Source organism: Rhinolophus hipposideros, assembly GCF_964194185.1.
Source record: "Rhinolophus hipposideros genome assembly, chromosome: 8".
NCBI lineage: Eukaryota > Metazoa > Chordata > Mammalia > Chiroptera > Rhinolophidae > Rhinolophus > Rhinolophus hipposideros.
In genome coordinates this window covers 64,734,351-64,750,474 of record NC_138054.1, presented here as the reverse complement: position 1 = coordinate 64,750,474, position 16,124 = coordinate 64,734,351, and the positions used below count along the sequence as shown (strand labels likewise).

General features: G+C 55.1%; 2 protein-coding genes across 6 annotated transcripts in view; one reads left to right on the top strand and one right to left on the bottom strand.

The window, feature by feature from the left end:
- Nucleotides 1-106: 106 nt before the first annotated feature.
- On the top strand, nucleotides 107-4,258 carry CCDC24 (coiled-coil domain containing 24). Its single transcript, XM_081055334.1, has 9 exons — nucleotides 107-240; nucleotides 397-569; nucleotides 789-964; nucleotides 1,106-1,222; nucleotides 1,945-2,019; nucleotides 2,575-2,629; nucleotides 3,341-3,410; nucleotides 3,509-3,587; nucleotides 3,670-4,258. The coding sequence occupies exons 2-9, from the start codon at nucleotides 444-446 to the stop codon at nucleotides 3,899-3,901; spliced, it is 930 nt and encodes a 309-aa protein (XP_080911460.1). The 5' UTR covers nucleotides 107-240; nucleotides 397-443; the 3' UTR covers nucleotides 3,902-4,258.
- SLC6A9 (solute carrier family 6 member 9) overlaps nucleotides 4,217-16,124 on the bottom strand; it is a gene marked incomplete at its 5' end in the record, with an annotated part of 30,527 nt that continues 18,619 nt past the window's right edge. For all 5 annotated transcript variants that reach the window (XM_081055330.1, XM_081055331.1, XM_081055332.1 and 2 more), the window contains 10 exons: nucleotides 4,217-5,482; nucleotides 5,596-5,766; nucleotides 8,640-8,740; nucleotides 8,816-8,915; nucleotides 9,023-9,157; nucleotides 9,246-9,483; nucleotides 9,842-9,945; nucleotides 10,041-10,175; nucleotides 10,396-10,528; nucleotides 15,797-16,067. In XM_081055330.1, coding sequence (XP_080911456.1) covers nucleotides 5,288-5,482; nucleotides 5,596-5,766; nucleotides 8,640-8,740; nucleotides 8,816-8,915; nucleotides 9,023-9,157; nucleotides 9,246-9,483; nucleotides 9,842-9,945; nucleotides 10,041-10,175; nucleotides 10,396-10,528; nucleotides 15,797-16,067 — 1,583 coding nt within the window. In that variant the 3' untranslated portion in view covers nucleotides 4,217-5,287. The remainder of the gene's footprint in view (nucleotides 5,483-5,595; nucleotides 5,767-8,639; nucleotides 8,741-8,815; nucleotides 8,916-9,022; nucleotides 9,158-9,245; nucleotides 9,484-9,841; nucleotides 9,946-10,040; nucleotides 10,176-10,395; nucleotides 10,529-15,796; nucleotides 16,068-16,124) is intronic.

Sequence of the window (16,124 nt, the reverse complement as noted above, 5' to 3'; positions counted from 1 at the left end):
GGACGGACTCTTGGTAAACTGGTGCCTCCAGACCTGGACTAGGCGGGGGCGGGGGCGCGGCGGGGGCGGGGCCTGGGTAGCGTGCAGTTTCCCGGGTGACGGCCGCGCGAAGGAGGCTGGGCTTGGGTCCGGGTGTCCAGGGCCCGGCTCCTGGGGACGGTGACCAGGAACCGCAGCCCGGGAAAGTCAGCAAGAATGGGGCACAAGAGACAGCGCCGAAGCCTGGCAGCTCGGGACCGGGTAATTAAGTCGGGAGGCCCGGCGGCAGAACAAGGGTTATGCTTTGAAGAGGGCGGCGGGCGCTACAGGCTGAGGGCGTGGCCTATGAGGTCGGGAAGGGGGCGGGGCGTGCGGGGGCGGGGCCCCGCCCGACACCACTAGCGGTCAGTCCCGCAGGTCTGAGCGTGGGGTTGCGCGTCCGGGTGTCGCGGCGCCGGCGGGCCATGCCTGGGGGTGCTCGGTCGCTGTGGGAGCTGGTGGAGGAGCACGTTCCGTTCCCGGAGCGGCCCGAAGTAAAGAGGATTCTGGGGGAGACCACGGTGGACCTGAGCCTGGAGCTGCGGGCAGAGGTCGGGGGAGTGGGAAGCTGGGCCACACCCCAGGCCTGTCCCACGACTCGGGTGATTTCCTCCGCCTCCTCCGGTCCCCAGCTCTACCAGATAACTCGAGATCCTCTCGGATCTCAGTCTGCCCAGCCCTCTCCTGTCTGACTCCACCTCACTCCCCCAGCTGCTCTCACTCCCTTCATTTCCCACCCCAGTCGCAAGTTATCTTAGCTCTCCTTGCAGGTGGTGATGTTAAGGTCACTGCTCCAAGAGGCTCGAGCCTCCCAAACCCCGGGCTCCCGCCCCACTTCTGACCCATCCTCCCTCCTGGCTCCACCCCCCCTCCTAAGAGACCTCGTGCGCCAGGAACTGCGGCAGCTGCTCCAAGGTCTCCGTCAGAAGGCCATCTATGAGGGCAGGTGGGAGCCTCAAACCTGGGCCTGGGCTTTCCCCAGAACTCAGATGGGCTAGTCCTGCACCTGACAAGGGGCTGGGGTGGCCTTTCCTGTGGTTCCCTAGAAAGAGCCCCTGAGTTTCCCTCGTGTGCACACCTTCTGCAGGGACCAGACCCAGGCTTGGGTCCAGTATAGCCCCAGAGTCCTGCGTTTTGCATTGAAGGAGCCCAGGTGTGATTTTACAGAACAGGAGATATTCCATATGAGAGCTGGTGAACTCAGGTAAAGTGGTGATAGGAGAGGAGGGATCTGTCCCTGATTCTCAGACATTCCCAGCTAATTGGCGAGTCCCACCTGGCTCCATGCAGGAGCTCCTGATCTGGGGCTGGACACTTCTACAGCCACTTGTAGTAGGCATGAGTACATGAGGGCTGCAGAAGCCCAGGAAACATCTGCCAGGCCTTGGGGCAGGCAAGGCTTCCTGGAGAAAGTGATAGGTTTGATCTGTGTCTTGGAGTAGAGGAACAGATTTCCAGGCAGACCAAAAAAAGAAGAGCTTTGCAGAAAGAGGGAGCACTGTATTCAAACATGGGTGGGAGGGAAGGAGGCTGTGTCCACTAGTCACTTGTTCCTCAGGCTTAGAGAACAGGAACGAGAGCTGGGATAGAGAGGCATGGGGACTGAATGAGATAAACGAGCAGGAGTGTGTTCGTAAGAAGTGAACGGCAGCAACTTATTTCTAAGTCTCACACAACCCTATAAGGTGGGTGATGTCCCCATCTTGCAGATGAGGAAACTAAAGCTCAGAAAGGCCCCTAGATCACACACAGTGAAAGGTGGCAGAGCCCATTTGCAAACCCAGACTCCTGAACTTCCCCTCTTTGCACTATATCATGTTGCCTTTGTGAGAAAAGACACGAAATTGCCTAGAAGTGGCATTTGTGTCATGAAGGCCTGGGGTGAGGCAACATGAGGAGAGTGATGTGGACTTCATCTGCCAGCAGCAGTCACAGAGACCTCAGTGTCATCAAGGACCAACTGAACATGGGCAACATTGATGAGGTTGCTGGACACCTACGGTGAGGCCCCTGAGTGTGTAGTGGGGATGGAAACGGGGAGGAGACTGTGAGAGAGGAAAGGGAGGCAGCATCCCTGGGGTGGGGGTGGGGGAAGATGAGCCAGGAGAGCAAGGCAGAGAGGTAGGAAAGGCATGTTGCTGCAGGGCTGGTCAGGTTGCTGCCAGGAAGTAGCCAAGAACCAATGCCAGCAGGGGCCATGGCCCGAGGACTTTTATCCTGAGGTTGGGATGGGGGAAACCACAGAAGAGTTTTAAAGTAGGGGAAGGGCTGTGATGTGGAGGAGAATGGAGGCAGGAAGTATCGCAGGCCCAGTGCCATAGTGCAGAAGGAAGAATGATGCCTGCCGGGGTGGGCACGGTGAGATATGCAAAGAGTGGACACATTCTGCCCAGGAAGAGGCTGGGCGGGTCTGGAAGGCTGTACTGGGCAGCACCCGGGCAGCAGAGGGCCTGGAGGGGGCTCCTGGTGAGGCTTGAGGGTGGGGCTGTGTGGAGGACTCAGCTGAGACCCGGTCCTGTGGCGCTGGTTCTGGCTGCTGCACACCCTGTGACCCAGGAGCCTCCTGGAGGATGAGTGTCACACTTTGGCGAGAGAGATCCCCATCCTGCAGGTGAGCTGTAACTCTGAGCCTACGTCTTCACCCCACCTCAGCCTTTCTGCTGAATGTAGACACAGCCACCTCTCACCTGGTGTATGAGCCCACGTACGGGCGTGTCTGTGTGCGTACATGCATGTAAAGGCTGAGTCCTGTGTCCGTTTCTTACGTGTGCATTTCTTGTGTGTGTGAATCCAGAAGCCCAAGATTCTGGTTGAGCCTCTAAGTCAGGGGTGTCCAAACTTTTTTCAGTGTTTTCCACCAAGGGCCATATGCGGTAAAGTACACAAACAGCCGGGCCACTCACTCGAGGTGAAGTACGTATTGCCTCACCTGGTTTATTTAAGTAAACTGAATATATTTTTGGAATTTGCTGCGGGCCAGTTAACAATGGATTGCGGGCCGCAGTTGGCCCGCGGGCGCAGTTTGGACACCCCTGCTCTAAGTCCAAGGTCAGCATGTTTAGATTAACCTGCTGGATTTGCTTTCCAGGCTTTTGCCGCCTTCCTTTCCCTAAGTGTGGGTCTAGGCCTGCTACCAGCTCACCAAAGTGGGCTTTTCAGGAAGGCTGACGTTCCCCTGGGGACTGCCCTCAGGTGGTTGGGATGAGAAGGCTGGCACGGGCTGGTTCTTGGGCCCTGCCATGGGGATCTTGGCCTCTATACCTGACCTGCCGTGCCCCACCCCTGCCATAAGGCTGGGGTACTGAGGCAGCTCTGCTTGCAGCGCTGCCTGGAAGAGGAGTACACTGGGGCACCCCAGCCCTCTGAGGCCACCTTAGAGCCCACCCTGGCAGGTGAGGCCCCTGAGTCCCCCGTCTCCTGCTCCCCGCCCCTCTCTGGTACATGCCCTAGAAGAGCTAGGTGCTTCATCTCAGATACACCTCTCCTCCAGAGCTAAAGGAACAGAAAGCAGCCATGCAGCAGGAGCTACAGGAACCTCTGACGCCTTCCTGTGTCTCCACCAGCCACAGGTAAACCAGAGCAGATGGACAGCTGGACAGGATGGGTAAGGGTCAGGTTACGACCTTCTCATGGCTACTCCTTCTTGTTTAGGCAGCAGCCCTTGGGGTCCTCCAGCCAGGGCCTCAGACCCTTGCCTTACCTCCGTGGGGCTGCTGGAGTTGGGGCTGGGTCTTTCCACTGCTGCCTTCCTGCTCCTCCTCTGGAACGCAGGCCTCAAGGCCTGGCTGCCACCTGCCGCTGGGGACGGAAGCTGCAGTGCAGCCCCAGGAAAAGACCAGCTTCTACCCCAATGTCCAGTGCAGCGCCGCAGGCCCCAACCTGATGGGCTCGTCACAAAGTAGGCTTTGGCTTCGCTGGAACTCTCGTCTGCTGCTGCCACCTCTCCGCGGCCACAGCCCGGCCCGTTTCAGGTCTAGTCTTGGACGGGCCCTCACCAGGACCCCAAGTCTGTCTGTCTGGCTGGCTCTCACCCACCCCTCCTTGCCAAGTCCCTGGTATCTGGTCCTGACCATCATAGCCTTTGGCCTTTCTCCTCCCAGGCCTCCACAAAGGCCTGCTGAGTGTGGACAGTATAGAGGTCTCATCCCAGCCCTGACTCTTGTCCCTCTGGGGGACCCAGACAAAGCACAGTAGCAGCTCAGAGACAGGAATAGAAATTTCATTAAAATCTATGGACTTTAAAATCCTAGTGGTGCACGGATGGACAGGGGTGGGCGGTGCACCATTATTGCTACAGAGAATTAGAGGCAGCTCTGCCGGGGCTGTCACTGCACAGAGGGGCACATAGGATGGACAAATGGACAATGCAGGGCTTGGGGGAAGGAGCTCTGGCTCCGGAGAAGGGATGGGGCACGCGGCTGGGGCCATTTGGCACGTGAACAAGGGCAGCCCAATTTGGGAAGACTGGGCCTTTAGTCTGGTAGAGGGAGGGCAAGGCGGTGTCATGTAGGGTCCTCTTCCCCAGGGCTCTGGGCTCAGACCTCCTGCTGAGCAGCACTCTACCCCTGAACCCCCAGAAACTAGTGCTTTGGGCAGGCTGCTGAGTCATGGGTCTCTGCTGGCTAGGCCTGGCAGCCAGGGCTGGCATGAGGCACAGAAACCCCAGAGCTGCCGAGTGAGGTGCAGTCAGGCCTGGAAGACAGATTGAGCCCGAGACTGGGGGCAAGGGAGTGGCAACCACAGATAACACAATTTTTACAAAAATCATTGCACAGACAAACGGCTGGGAGCACAGCCTGACAATACTGCACGCCCCTAACCCTTCACCCTGCCCCTGGGCCTTTGCCTGGGCAGAGGCTGGGGTCTGCTCTGAGGGCAGGGACACTGGTCAGGAGGATGAAGGCCCAAGGATAGGGACAGGTGGGGGCCCACCCAGAACCTCAGTTCAGGGTAGCGTGTGGCGGCATCATAGACCACATAAAGCCCAACAGGCCTCTGGGGACCTAGCCCGAGACCCTTTCAAAGTGCTTTGGCCCCACACTGGGCAACCCTGCCTTCCCCCTCCCCCAAGCTGCCATCTTGGCATCCAAAGGACCTGTAAACACTGGGGACACAAGCACGAATGACCGCGCTAGCAGTGGTGGCCAAGGTGACAGCAGCTGCCCTGGCAAGGGCATGGTGGGGGCAGGTGGTGACACCTGTCCCCTGCCTCCCTAGTCTCTGTGGTGGGAGCACAGGGTGGGGTTGGGGTACTCCCAGGCAGCTGTGCTCATATCCGGGAGTCCTGCAGACGGCTGGAGCCATTACTGCCCACCGTCGGGATCTGGGCCTTGTCCGGGTGCAGTGGCTGCACTTCAAGCCCATCTTCAGGAGAGGGCGGTATGATGGGGGCATAGCGTCCAGTCCGATGCTCCAGGAGCGCGGGGCCCCAGTCTCTGCTTGGCTTTGTGGCATTTTTCAAACGCTGCAGGAGAGAGGGGTGGGGGTGGGGGTAGGGCATGTCAGAAGGGAGCCCTTAAGCCCCATCCATCCACCCCATCCAGTTACATCTGGCTGCCCCCTGTCCCCACCCCTCACCTGGAGGAGGGTGTCCCCATCTGTGCGGCAGAGCTGGAACAGGGCGTAGAGTGGGATGCAAATGACAGAGGACAGAGCCATGAGGAAGCCGATGGCCACCGCCCAGCCTGGATACTGGTAGTGGTTATAGGTGATTGGCCGGTACTGGATCACCGTGAAGATGAGAATGAACTGTAGAGAGGGGAGGATAAGAGTGGGCATCAAGCCCACCCAGGTCTCAGGCCTTCTAACAGTACCCACTTTCTCTCTCGAGGTTCCCAAACTCGAAAGAGGCATTTGGGGGAGGGCAGGGCCAATGTCAACTTTTGGGTAGTGGAAGAAGCAGATGGAACTAGGGGTCCAGGGCATGATGGGCACATAGGCACTGTGGAAGGGGAGAGGTCTGTCTTTGCCATAATCCTGAAGCAGCCAGGGAACAAGTAAGCTGCCCTCACCTTTGGAATGCAGTTCTGCTCAAAGGCTCGCAATGCTCCCAATTGCCTACTGAAATAAAGGCCAAATCACTGGGCTTTGGGGTTTTTATCTCCTCATACTGAGACCTCAGCTTATCTTTCTAGCTATGTTACCCTTGTCTCAACTACACCCACCATTTTCCACTTGCTTCATTTACTCTAGAGAATCGTCCTGCATCTTCTTCTGGCAAACCCTATGCAAATGCCACCTCTTTCAAAAGCCTCTCCAGGTTTCCTGTCTCCTCCTGAAAGGTATCTTCCATCTGCTAAGCATTTGTTTAATGGTCCCCAGAGACCTGGGAGCTCCTGGGATTACACCAGCTCTGCGTCTCCAGTGCCCAGCACCGAGCCTGGCACAATCTCATTTGCTGATTTGAACTGACTTGTGCAGAGAGGAGGGAGTGATGGGGGAGAGGGGAGGGCAAAGCCCTGCCTGTCTATGGCTGTGGAGGCTCAAAGGCTAGAAATGGCATCGGACTGGGGATGCTCTTGGGAGCCGCCTTGGAAAGAGATGAGTGAGATGAGAAATAAAGCTTGGGGCTGCAGCAACAACAAAAACTGAAGTAATAACTGTATGGTGTCAGATGGTTACTAGGCTTATCGGGGTGATCACTTCATAACGTTCATAAATGTCTAATCAGTATGCTGTATGCCTGAAATTAATATAATATTGTATGTCAACTATAATTTTAAAATACATTTAAGAAACTAAAGGAAGCAGAAAGATGATGGGCAGGTGGCCCATGGGCCAACAGATTGCCTGGGTGTGTGTGTGCCACTCCCCAGGAGGGCTCAACATCTGCCCCCTGAGCCCTCAGCTGCATCCTGGAGCTCAGGCTCCTTTAGCCGTCCCAGTGACCACATTCTGGAGGTCAAGACCCACATCCATCGGGAGGCCTCCTGGGATGCGGCACATAGTAGGACCCTATAACAAGTTTCCTGAATAAACCTAGATCCTAATCTATTCTCAAATCCCTTATTTGAACTGACAGAAGGATGGAGTTTGTCAAAAAGAGCTTTCCAGAAATATAAAGAAGACCCCTATCCTTCACCCCCCAAAAAAACATGTCAGCCCAGAAACACGTGTTCACAGAGCCTGAAGTTGTCACCTTAGTAACTCCAGCGCACAGAGGGCATTGCCCACTTTGCCTTACTCTCTTGGGAGACACTGGCCCCAGGCCGAGACTGCCCCTGTAATCCCTTCTTGTGTCCATCTCCTTCCTGCCTCGTGCCCTGCCTTGGTTGCTGCTCCAGGTCTCTCCCCAGGGTGGCAGCTTCCTCAGGGCTGTCGAGATGAGCTCCCCTCAGGCAGGACCTGGGCCTCACCCACCACCCCCAGAGGGCATAGTGCTTGGCTGCAATGCCTGCACTCCCTGGCTTCTCACCACTTAGAAGAGACTTCCGCTCCTTCTGTTTCAAAGCTGGGCCAGTGGCCAGAGCTGGTGTCTGTGCCAGGCTCAGGGAAAATCCCACACCCCATGTGGTGGAGGAGGCCTCAGCCTTCAGGGGCCTTTTGTTCAGAAACATGAGCCAAAGTGGAAACCCAGCTAAGATCCCTGTGGCACAGAGGAGCTGGTATGACAGGGGCATGACTCTGGACATTGTCCTTGCTACTGGGCCGAAGCCTCTGCCACTCAGAAATGGCCCCACCTCTTCTCTGTGGAGTGACCATCACACTGTCAAATCCTTTGTGCCCCCGCTTCCCACACTGAGCATAAAGGAGCAAAATCAGACGGTTTTAGTCCATGGACCACTCCTCTTTCCTGTGGGGGTTTCTAGTGTAGCACTGGCCCAGCACACAGGCTTCAGATCGGATTACATGCTTCCAGTGGTGACGCTGCCTCTTACTAGCTGTGTAACCTTGGGTCAATTACTTACCATCTCTGTGCCTCAATTTCCTCATCTGTAACGTGGGGATGATAATGATACCTTGAAACTTGTATTACATGAGTTAATATGTGAACAGCATGTAGAAAGTGCTTGGTTCCTGGCCATAGTGGGAGTTCTCACCAATTCAGCTCTGAGGTGGTTTTCCCAGGTGTAGAATACTGGTGGAAACCAAGACTTCCCTCTCCTAAGGCCCCTGACTCCAATGTGTGGGAGGCTTACAGGTTGCCCCTGATCCTGAACTGACATCTGACTCGTACAGCCTGCTTCTGGAGCACGTATACATTCACACCAGGGCTATAATGGATTGGAGACAGGAGCTCAGTGAGGCCGACAGAGGCTGACACCAATATCATGATGGTTTCTGAGGCCCTTCTGGGGATGCCAGGGAGGAACGCCAGGAAGGCAGGGCCGACTCTCATCTGCCACCAGCCTGCTTTCCCCTTCCAGACTGGGCACTATCTTCAGTCCAATTCAGGGCTCTGTGCTCCCTTCCTCACCCAAGGCCAGGGCCTGGGTGGTTCTGAGTCTCCATGTACCTGTCTGACTATGCACCTCCCTCAGGCTACCAAGGGTCAGAGTTGTGGGGCCCCCAAGGAGGCGCTGGCCAGATGGATGGGCTCCTGCTCTCCCTCTGCTGGCTCCCAAGAGAAGGACACTTGCAAGAGGCAGCAGGGGAAGGGAGAGGCCAGCCCAAGGACTTACAAAGATGATAGCTGGAGAGACAAAGCGCCAGCAGATCTGGAAGAAGAAGGGCGGTGGGAATCCCAGCATCATCTGGATGTCCTGGAAGTAATTCCGGTGCCCTGGAGAGAGGTGGGTCAGAGGGGCCGGGCAGCCCAGGGCTGGACTTGGGAGGCCATGGAAGGCGGGGCACTTACCGTAGATGTACATGATGGACACACACATGATACAGGAGATGACAACCAAGGAGAAGCTGGCTGCGTAGTTGTCCATTAGTAGCAGCCAGTAGATGCCTGCCTACAGGACAGTGGGCAGCTGAGTCAGGAGTGCAGAGGCTAGGCTCCCTGATATGTTATGCCCCCCATACCCTGGAACTCCAGCCCATCCTTCCCCTTGGTTCTTACTTGACTGGTGAGGGGGATGCCCAGCAGGAAGCCAGCCACAGCCACGCCCAAGGTCACATAGGTCTTTTTCTGCAGGATCCACTCATTCCCCACCTCATCCACAATGGCTGTGACCAGCGTCTCCAGGAGACAGAACTGCAGGATACAGCCATCAGAGCAGGGGCATGACCTCTGTCCCTACCCCGCCCCCCCAAAGTTCTGGCCCGCGTCCCGCACCTCATACCTGAGTGCCCAGGCCCAACAAGATGAGCATGAAGAAGAAGAGCAGGGACCAGAGTGGGGAGATGGGCAGTAGTGTGAGAGCCTCCGGGTAAGCCACGAAGGCCAGGCCAGGGCCGTGGTCTGCCACACGGGACACATCCACACCCAGGTGATTGGCCATAAAGCCCAAGATGGAGAAGATGACAAAGCCAGCGTAGACGCTGGTGGCACAGTTGGTGATGCTGATGATGACACTATCCCTGACGGAGAGGAAAGCAGGCTGAGTGCACGGCGTGCGGCTTGCTTCCCTCTGCCTGATTTGGGCCAGGAGAGGGCTTGACCACAGGGAAAGTTCTCTTTTCTGGTCTGCTCTGGGCCTTATTAAGTGGGCCTGAAGCCCTCGAATCCTTACAGATCCCGGGGGCGTCACTGTCCCCATCCCTCTTCTCTCTCCTGCCAAGGGCCTCTATCCACCCTCCAGGAACTTGACCCAGACCCAGCCCTCCCAGAACCTCAAGTGGAAGGGAGGGCCCTGGTGGGCGCGGAGGCTGCATTGGAGCTGCTGGGTTGGGGGGAGCTGAGCTCCGGCTGCAGGCTCTGGCTGCGGGAGAGTCTCACCGGTAGCAGTTGTTGTGGAATTTGTTGTAGGAAGCCATAGTGATGAGGCCTCCCCACGCACAGCCCAGTGAGTAGAAGATCTGGGAGGCAGCATCCCCCCACACCTGCGGGGAGGGAGGGTCCAGCAAGGCGCTGTGGTCAGAGGCAGGCGTGGCTCTGCCCCCGCCCCCATCCCGCTGAGTCGCCCCCCACATCCCACCTTGGCCTCCAGGATCTTGTCCCACTGTGGAGTCAGGTAGTACATGATGCCCGTGAAGGCTCCTTCCAGGGTCACACCGCGGACGAACAGGATGGTCAGCACGACATAGGGAAACGTGGCCGTGAAGTATACCACCTGCATAGGACGGGTCCTTGGACTCCTCTGGGCTTTCCCCACCCTGGGAGCCACCTCACTGGTCCCCAGCCACCACTGGCCCTCGGGGCCTCGTCCCCTCCCATGTCCCTTCATCATCCCCTCTGCGTGCGCATGCACACACACACACACACACACCCCAGGTAGGGAATACAGGAACTTCCTGGGTGGGCACAGACCCTGCCAGAGGAGGGGTGCTTACTTTCCCTGAGGACTTGACCCCTCGGATGAGGCAGAGGAATACAACCACCCAGGAGACGCCGAGGCAGCCCAGGAGGGGCAGTCGCACCTCCCCAAAGTTCCCAATGTCGTTTGACAGCTTCAGCACGTAGAGCCTGAGGAAGGGGATACTCTGTCATTGAGAGCCAGCCCTGTTGCCCAGCAACAAATTCCCAAGGCCCAGAACCAGCTTGGTAGCTCCCTCCTTTCTCACAAGGTCTTAGGAGCCCACTCGTGAGATGGGAGCCACTGTGGGGCCCCAGCCCCCTCTGCCTGCTGCCCTTGGGGAATCCACTGCTTGCAGCATTTCCCAGAATCCCAAAGGCAGTTCTAAAGGCCATAACCCAGGCCTGGGCCAGCCTTCTCAGCCCCCGGGGTGTGGGGGTCTTCCTTTCCCCACTCAGGCCCACATTCAATCAAGTCTCATCTCCTCCAGGAAGCCTTCTGTGAACTTTTCATCCACCCTGGTCTCCTCCTTCTCTGAAGAACTGAGAGAGGCAGCAGAGTGCTAAGTAAACTATATGGACTGAATTTCTCCTCTCCGTATGCATGGTTCTGACACCCTGTGCCACGCCAACTGTGCCCTTTCATTCACCTGGACATTTATGTTTCAGGCCCTGTGCTAGGTGCTGGGCATAGAGACCTGGATCAGGCATTGTGGGAACTGCCAGGAGGGGCTGTCAATCCCATAGGGAAGGGCACACTGGAAGGCTTCCCAGCGGAGGCGAGATTTGAGCTAAGGCTTGAGGAATAGAAAGGAGGTGGGTGAAGAGAAGTGGAAGTATGTGCCAAACTGAGAAAAGAGCCCACAACAAGACAGGGGTCATGAAATACCATGGCCCAGCTGGGCTTCTTGGTAACTCAGAAAGGCTGGAAGAGAAGGTAAAGGGAAGAAAGAAGGACAAGGGATAGTAAGGGACCAGATCATATCACAGCGATGAAGTCAAGGCCGAGAGTTTGAATTTTATCCAGAGGGCAACGGGAGGTTTTTATAAGAGCACTCTCAGGGTCTCTCCTTGGCTCAAAACCTTGCAGCAGCTCCATCTCTGGCCATGGAAAAGCCCAAGTCCTTACAATAGTTATGAGGCCCTACGTGATCCATTGCTCCCTACTTGCCATCTCTCTGATCTCCTCCTACTTTCCCCCTTGTTCCCTGCTCTAGTTGCACAAGGCTCCTTGTTGTTCCTTAAACATGCCAGACATGCCACCTCAGGACCTTTGAACATTCTATTCCCTCTGTCTGGAGTGCTCTTTCCCCACATATCCATATGTACACATGGGTGTGAGACCTATGCAGTCACACAGGGCCCCACACTTAGAAGGGCCTTGTACTTAGTTTAATGCTCTGCCATTGCCATTTAAAATTCTTAATACATTTGAACAAGGGGCCTCATGTTTGCACTGGGCTCCACAAATTAGGCAGCTGGGCTTGTCAACATGACTCCCTCCTTCCTCACTGCGTTCAGGTCTTTCCTCTGGTGTTTTCTTTGCCAAGGAGCCTTTTCTGGCTACCCTGCTTAAAAATTGCAGCTCTGGCCCTAGCCCAACAATCCTTACCCCCTTCTTTGCTTTATTTTCTTCTACAGAACATGTATTCTATCAAACTGTAAATTTTACCTATTTATTTCATTTGTCATCTGTCCTCTGTGAAGACAGGGTTTTTTTTGTCTGTTTTATCCACTGTTATGTCCCCCTGGGATTTGGGATTCGTTTGGCCAGCCTGCCTGCCTGTTAGACTTGCAAGCCCCTTGGCCTACCTCCTCTTGGTCTCAAATCTTCCTCCAGGCCGCCCTTCACACCCTGACCTGCTGAGGGCACTGTCCAACACCTCCCTCTCCTGCCCAACTCCCATCACTGGGATGGTTCCTTCAACAGGCATCAGAGCCAGGCCCTGGGCTAGGCCCTCTCCAGGCTCTTAGTCGATGGGAGAACCAAAGACTAACTGGAGGGAGAAGTTCAGAAGCTGTGGGACCACCAAGGAGAGGCTCCTGCTCCCCTTCAGCAGTGCTTTCCAATCTTTTTTTCTTATTGACTCATTGGAGAAAACAGACGAGGTCACTCACAACTGAAGGCAACCGGGATGGTGACTCTGGGCTACCCAGGCCCTGCCTGACTAGCATACCTACTGGGGGCAGATCCATGTTGAAAAGCTCTGCCCACCAGCTCTGCCCAGCAGTAGGGTCCTTCTACTGCTAATACTCAGAGTCACTTTACTTCAAACACCAGCATTCACAGTAAACAAACCATTGCTTGTTCAAAAGATTCTTTTAAACTTAATTATACATGTTAAATTTCGCAGCATTTTATACTACTTTTTTTTAAGCAAGAGTGTAGCATTACTATACCAGGAATTAAAGAATTTAGAAGGCTAACCTGGGAACAAATAATGAATTCTGCCTTTGTTTTTATGGTACTATATTTAGTTTTTTGTTGTTGGACCATGTGCTTTTTGAGATCAAACATTAACCTAAGAATTTTTGGAACCCAATGTATTTACAAGTTTGTTCTTGATGCAGAACATCTCTGGAATCATTCTGCATTATTTTTAAATTTCCCTAACCACATGGTAAAATAAACGCCTTGAGGACAGGATGTTCTAATCTAGTTCTTTGCCTCTCCAGCAGTGGCTATGATTGTGTTCACTGAGCACTTGTCACTTTTCTTAGAGATTTATGCTGCATTATCTCATTTCATCTTTATAACAATAAGGTAGTTTTTGTAAGCACCCTCATTTAATGGATGAACAGCTGAGACTTAGAGAGGTTTGGTGACCTCCCAAAGCCACACAGCTGGTAAATGGCAGAACTGGGATTTAAGTGAGGTCTGTGTGACACCAGAGCTGCCACGAAGACACTGGGAGAGGGGTACTGGGATCTGAGTCCCACTGGATGTCGGGTGCTGTGCTGAGCACCACAGCTGTGCTGGGGTGATGGGGTGAGAGGGCCTGGTCATGAGCTTAGGGCCTACGAGCAAGAGTCAGACCGGCACACAGGACTGTAAAACAAGACTGAGAATAGTCAGTGAGGGAGGGAGGACTGTGGGCCAGAAGGGCAAGCAGAGGTAGGCATGGGCTCAGAAATCTGCCCTCTGGACTTCTCCCACTTTGGAGGAGGTGCTTAATCTTTCTTTTGATTCACTTTCCTCTTTTGTAAAATGGGAATATTTCATACTACCTGCACAAGCTAGCTAATAGGGTTGTTGTAGGGCTCAAATGAGATCATGCAGCTTTCCAAGGGGGCGTTGAAGAGTGTGGACCAAGAACACCTGCTGAGTATCACGGGTCTAATTCACACCAGGCACCAGGCATCAGGTCCAGAGAAGTCTGATGGACCCGGGAGCACATACCCTGACACAGCACTGCTGCCTGGTTCCCTAACCTCTGAACACTAGCCTCTGAAAAACAGGGATAATATTACATGAGATAATATGTCTGGCACATAGTAGGTGCCCAGGAAATGGGGAGCTTGCTCTTCCTTTTGAAGCCAGCCTGGGCAACCCTCTCAAGGGTCATTTTCTCAGATTCTCCAGGAGGGGTCAGCAGGGAGCCATCCTGCAGGGAAAGACTCCTGCCTGGCACAGCTCCTAGGCAGGCAGGCCTGGCTCAAGTCCTGACTGAGAAGTAGAGTTCAACTGGCCACCAAGTGGAGCCCCCACCCATGACTAGTTTTCTTTGAGGGCTATTTCCCTCTGATTGCACTGGATAAAATCTCCAGAGCTTTGCCCAGGGTGTCCCAACTGGGCTGGGAATCCCTGGCAGACAGCCCTGGGGTGAGCACTTCTGGAACATCCCTGGGGTTCATCCACAGTCCAAATGAAGTTGCCCAGTCCACACCATGCCTCAAATGCAGTCAAACACACAAGCGGGTACTTGTTTGCTTAGTTCTCCCATTGGGTGTGAGCTCCATGACAGCAGTGTGTGTCTTACCCCCCATTCTGTCCCACCTCTGAGTGCCGTGCCTAGTTCCTGGTAGGTGCTCAAGAAATTATCTGTCCAGTGACTGGATGACTGAGTTTGCCTAGAGGTAATTTTGCCTGCCCCCTCACTGGGAAGCCCCCCGCTGCCGCCCCACACCCTTGAATGTCTATAGCCCAGCAGGGGCTGGCACAGGAAGCTGGACCTGCAGGGTTTGAGCTCTGGGACCAGGCTTAGAGGATAGCAACCCACTAGAACTTCAAGTATCACTGGGGCCTTTTCTCCCATGGCTCTTATCACCTAGTGAAGAAAAAGGCTCAAACCCTTAGCCTGGCCTGGGAAGCCCTGTACCATATAATGCCTGCTGGCCTCTTCTGTATTAATACTGAGAGTCCCACCTGCTCCCAAACCAGTTTGCCACCTTCTGGCCTCATGTCTCTCCAATCCCTTCTCCACCTCCCGCCTCCCTCCTCTGAAAAGCCTTCTTAGCTGCCTGCTCTTGCCTCCATCCCCTTAGAACTGACTGTTACCCCCTTTGTGCCCCCACCACAACCCTGTGCATACGTGCACCAAAGCACCTGCTCAAGTGCTATGATTGGCTACCTGTCTCCCCACTGGACTGTGAACTCCTCATGGCAGGAGCCGTATGCCATTCATACCCCATGGGCACACAGGGACTGGCAGAGCCACACAGCAAATGTTTGTGGAATGAATGAATGAGCCCTCTGCCTATGGGTTCCCCCACAGGAGGACATGGGGAATTTCCTCTAGGATATTCGGCTGTGTTACACCCACCCAGTTGGGACAAGGTGTTCCAGAACCCCTCCAGCAGCAGCTGCTCTCCAGCCAGCTGAGACTCCAGTCTCTGTTACCACAGAGCACAGCCTGTGTTTCCTAAGCACAGCTTGACGATGACAGCCCTGGGCTTAGGAAACTTGCATGGCTGCAGCATTAAATGCTGTGTTGTGCAGCACCAAATCTAAGCTTCATTCTTATAAGTTCTCCAAAAAGGCCTGTGCCCCTCCTAGGCTGCCTCACAGCCCATGAGTTCCCCCACAGACCTGTTACTCTGATCAGAACAGGTTCTCCTCAGTCTCAGGACCAGCTGTGGTTCATCTGAGCCCCAGGGCCTTTGCTCAGACTGTTCTCGTCAGGAAACCATCCCCCTATTTCCTGACTCTCCTCTGCAGACCTGCCTGATTGCTGGAGCCCTCCACTTCACAAGAGTTCCTAAGGACTCCAACTCTTCCACTGCTCTCTGTGTGTCAGCCTCTTCTCCTGAACAGGCTGTGAGCTCTTTATACCTCTTCACACACCTCTGCCCTGCTTGGTGCCCCGCAGAGGGCGGAACATGCAGCACGCACACTACCAAGTCTGTAGACAGTTAGTTGCCTGATGGCTCTGATGGCGAGAGGGACGGCTGAGGGTTGGCACCAGGTGTTCCCCAGCCCAAGCCAAAAGGGGGCCTCACCTCCAGTACTCCTCACTGGGGCTGGTCCTCTGGAGCGTGCGGTTGAGCAGGTGGGAGAGGTTGCTGGGCAGGGTGGCAGGCCGGGAGCCATTGGTGAGGTTGGAGGCGTCCAGCACGCCGGTGCAATCGGGTGAGTTCCAGGGGTTATCGCAGTAGGCCCAGGGCAGCACGTGTGTCATGGATGAGAAGAAGTAGTAGAAGGCAATGCAAATAACCACGTTGTAGTAGATGCCGATATACGTAGACACCACCATCATACCATAGCCCACACCTGGGGGAGCGGGACAGGACAGCAGCCTCACACATCTAGCTGAAGGAGGCGAGGTTA

Coding starts and splice junctions, on each gene's coding strand:
- CCDC24 (XM_081055334.1), top strand. CDS start 444: ATGCCTGGGGGTGCTCGGTCGCTGTGGGAGCTGGTGGAGGAGCACGTT. Junction 1,223..1,944: donor ATGAGAGCTGGTGAACTCAG/GTAAAGTGGTGA, acceptor ATCTGCCAGCAG/CAGTCACAGAGACCTCAGTG. Junction 2,020..2,574: donor GAGGTTGCTGGACACCTACG/GTGAGGCCCCTG, acceptor CCTGTGACCCAG/GAGCCTCCTGGAGGATGAGT.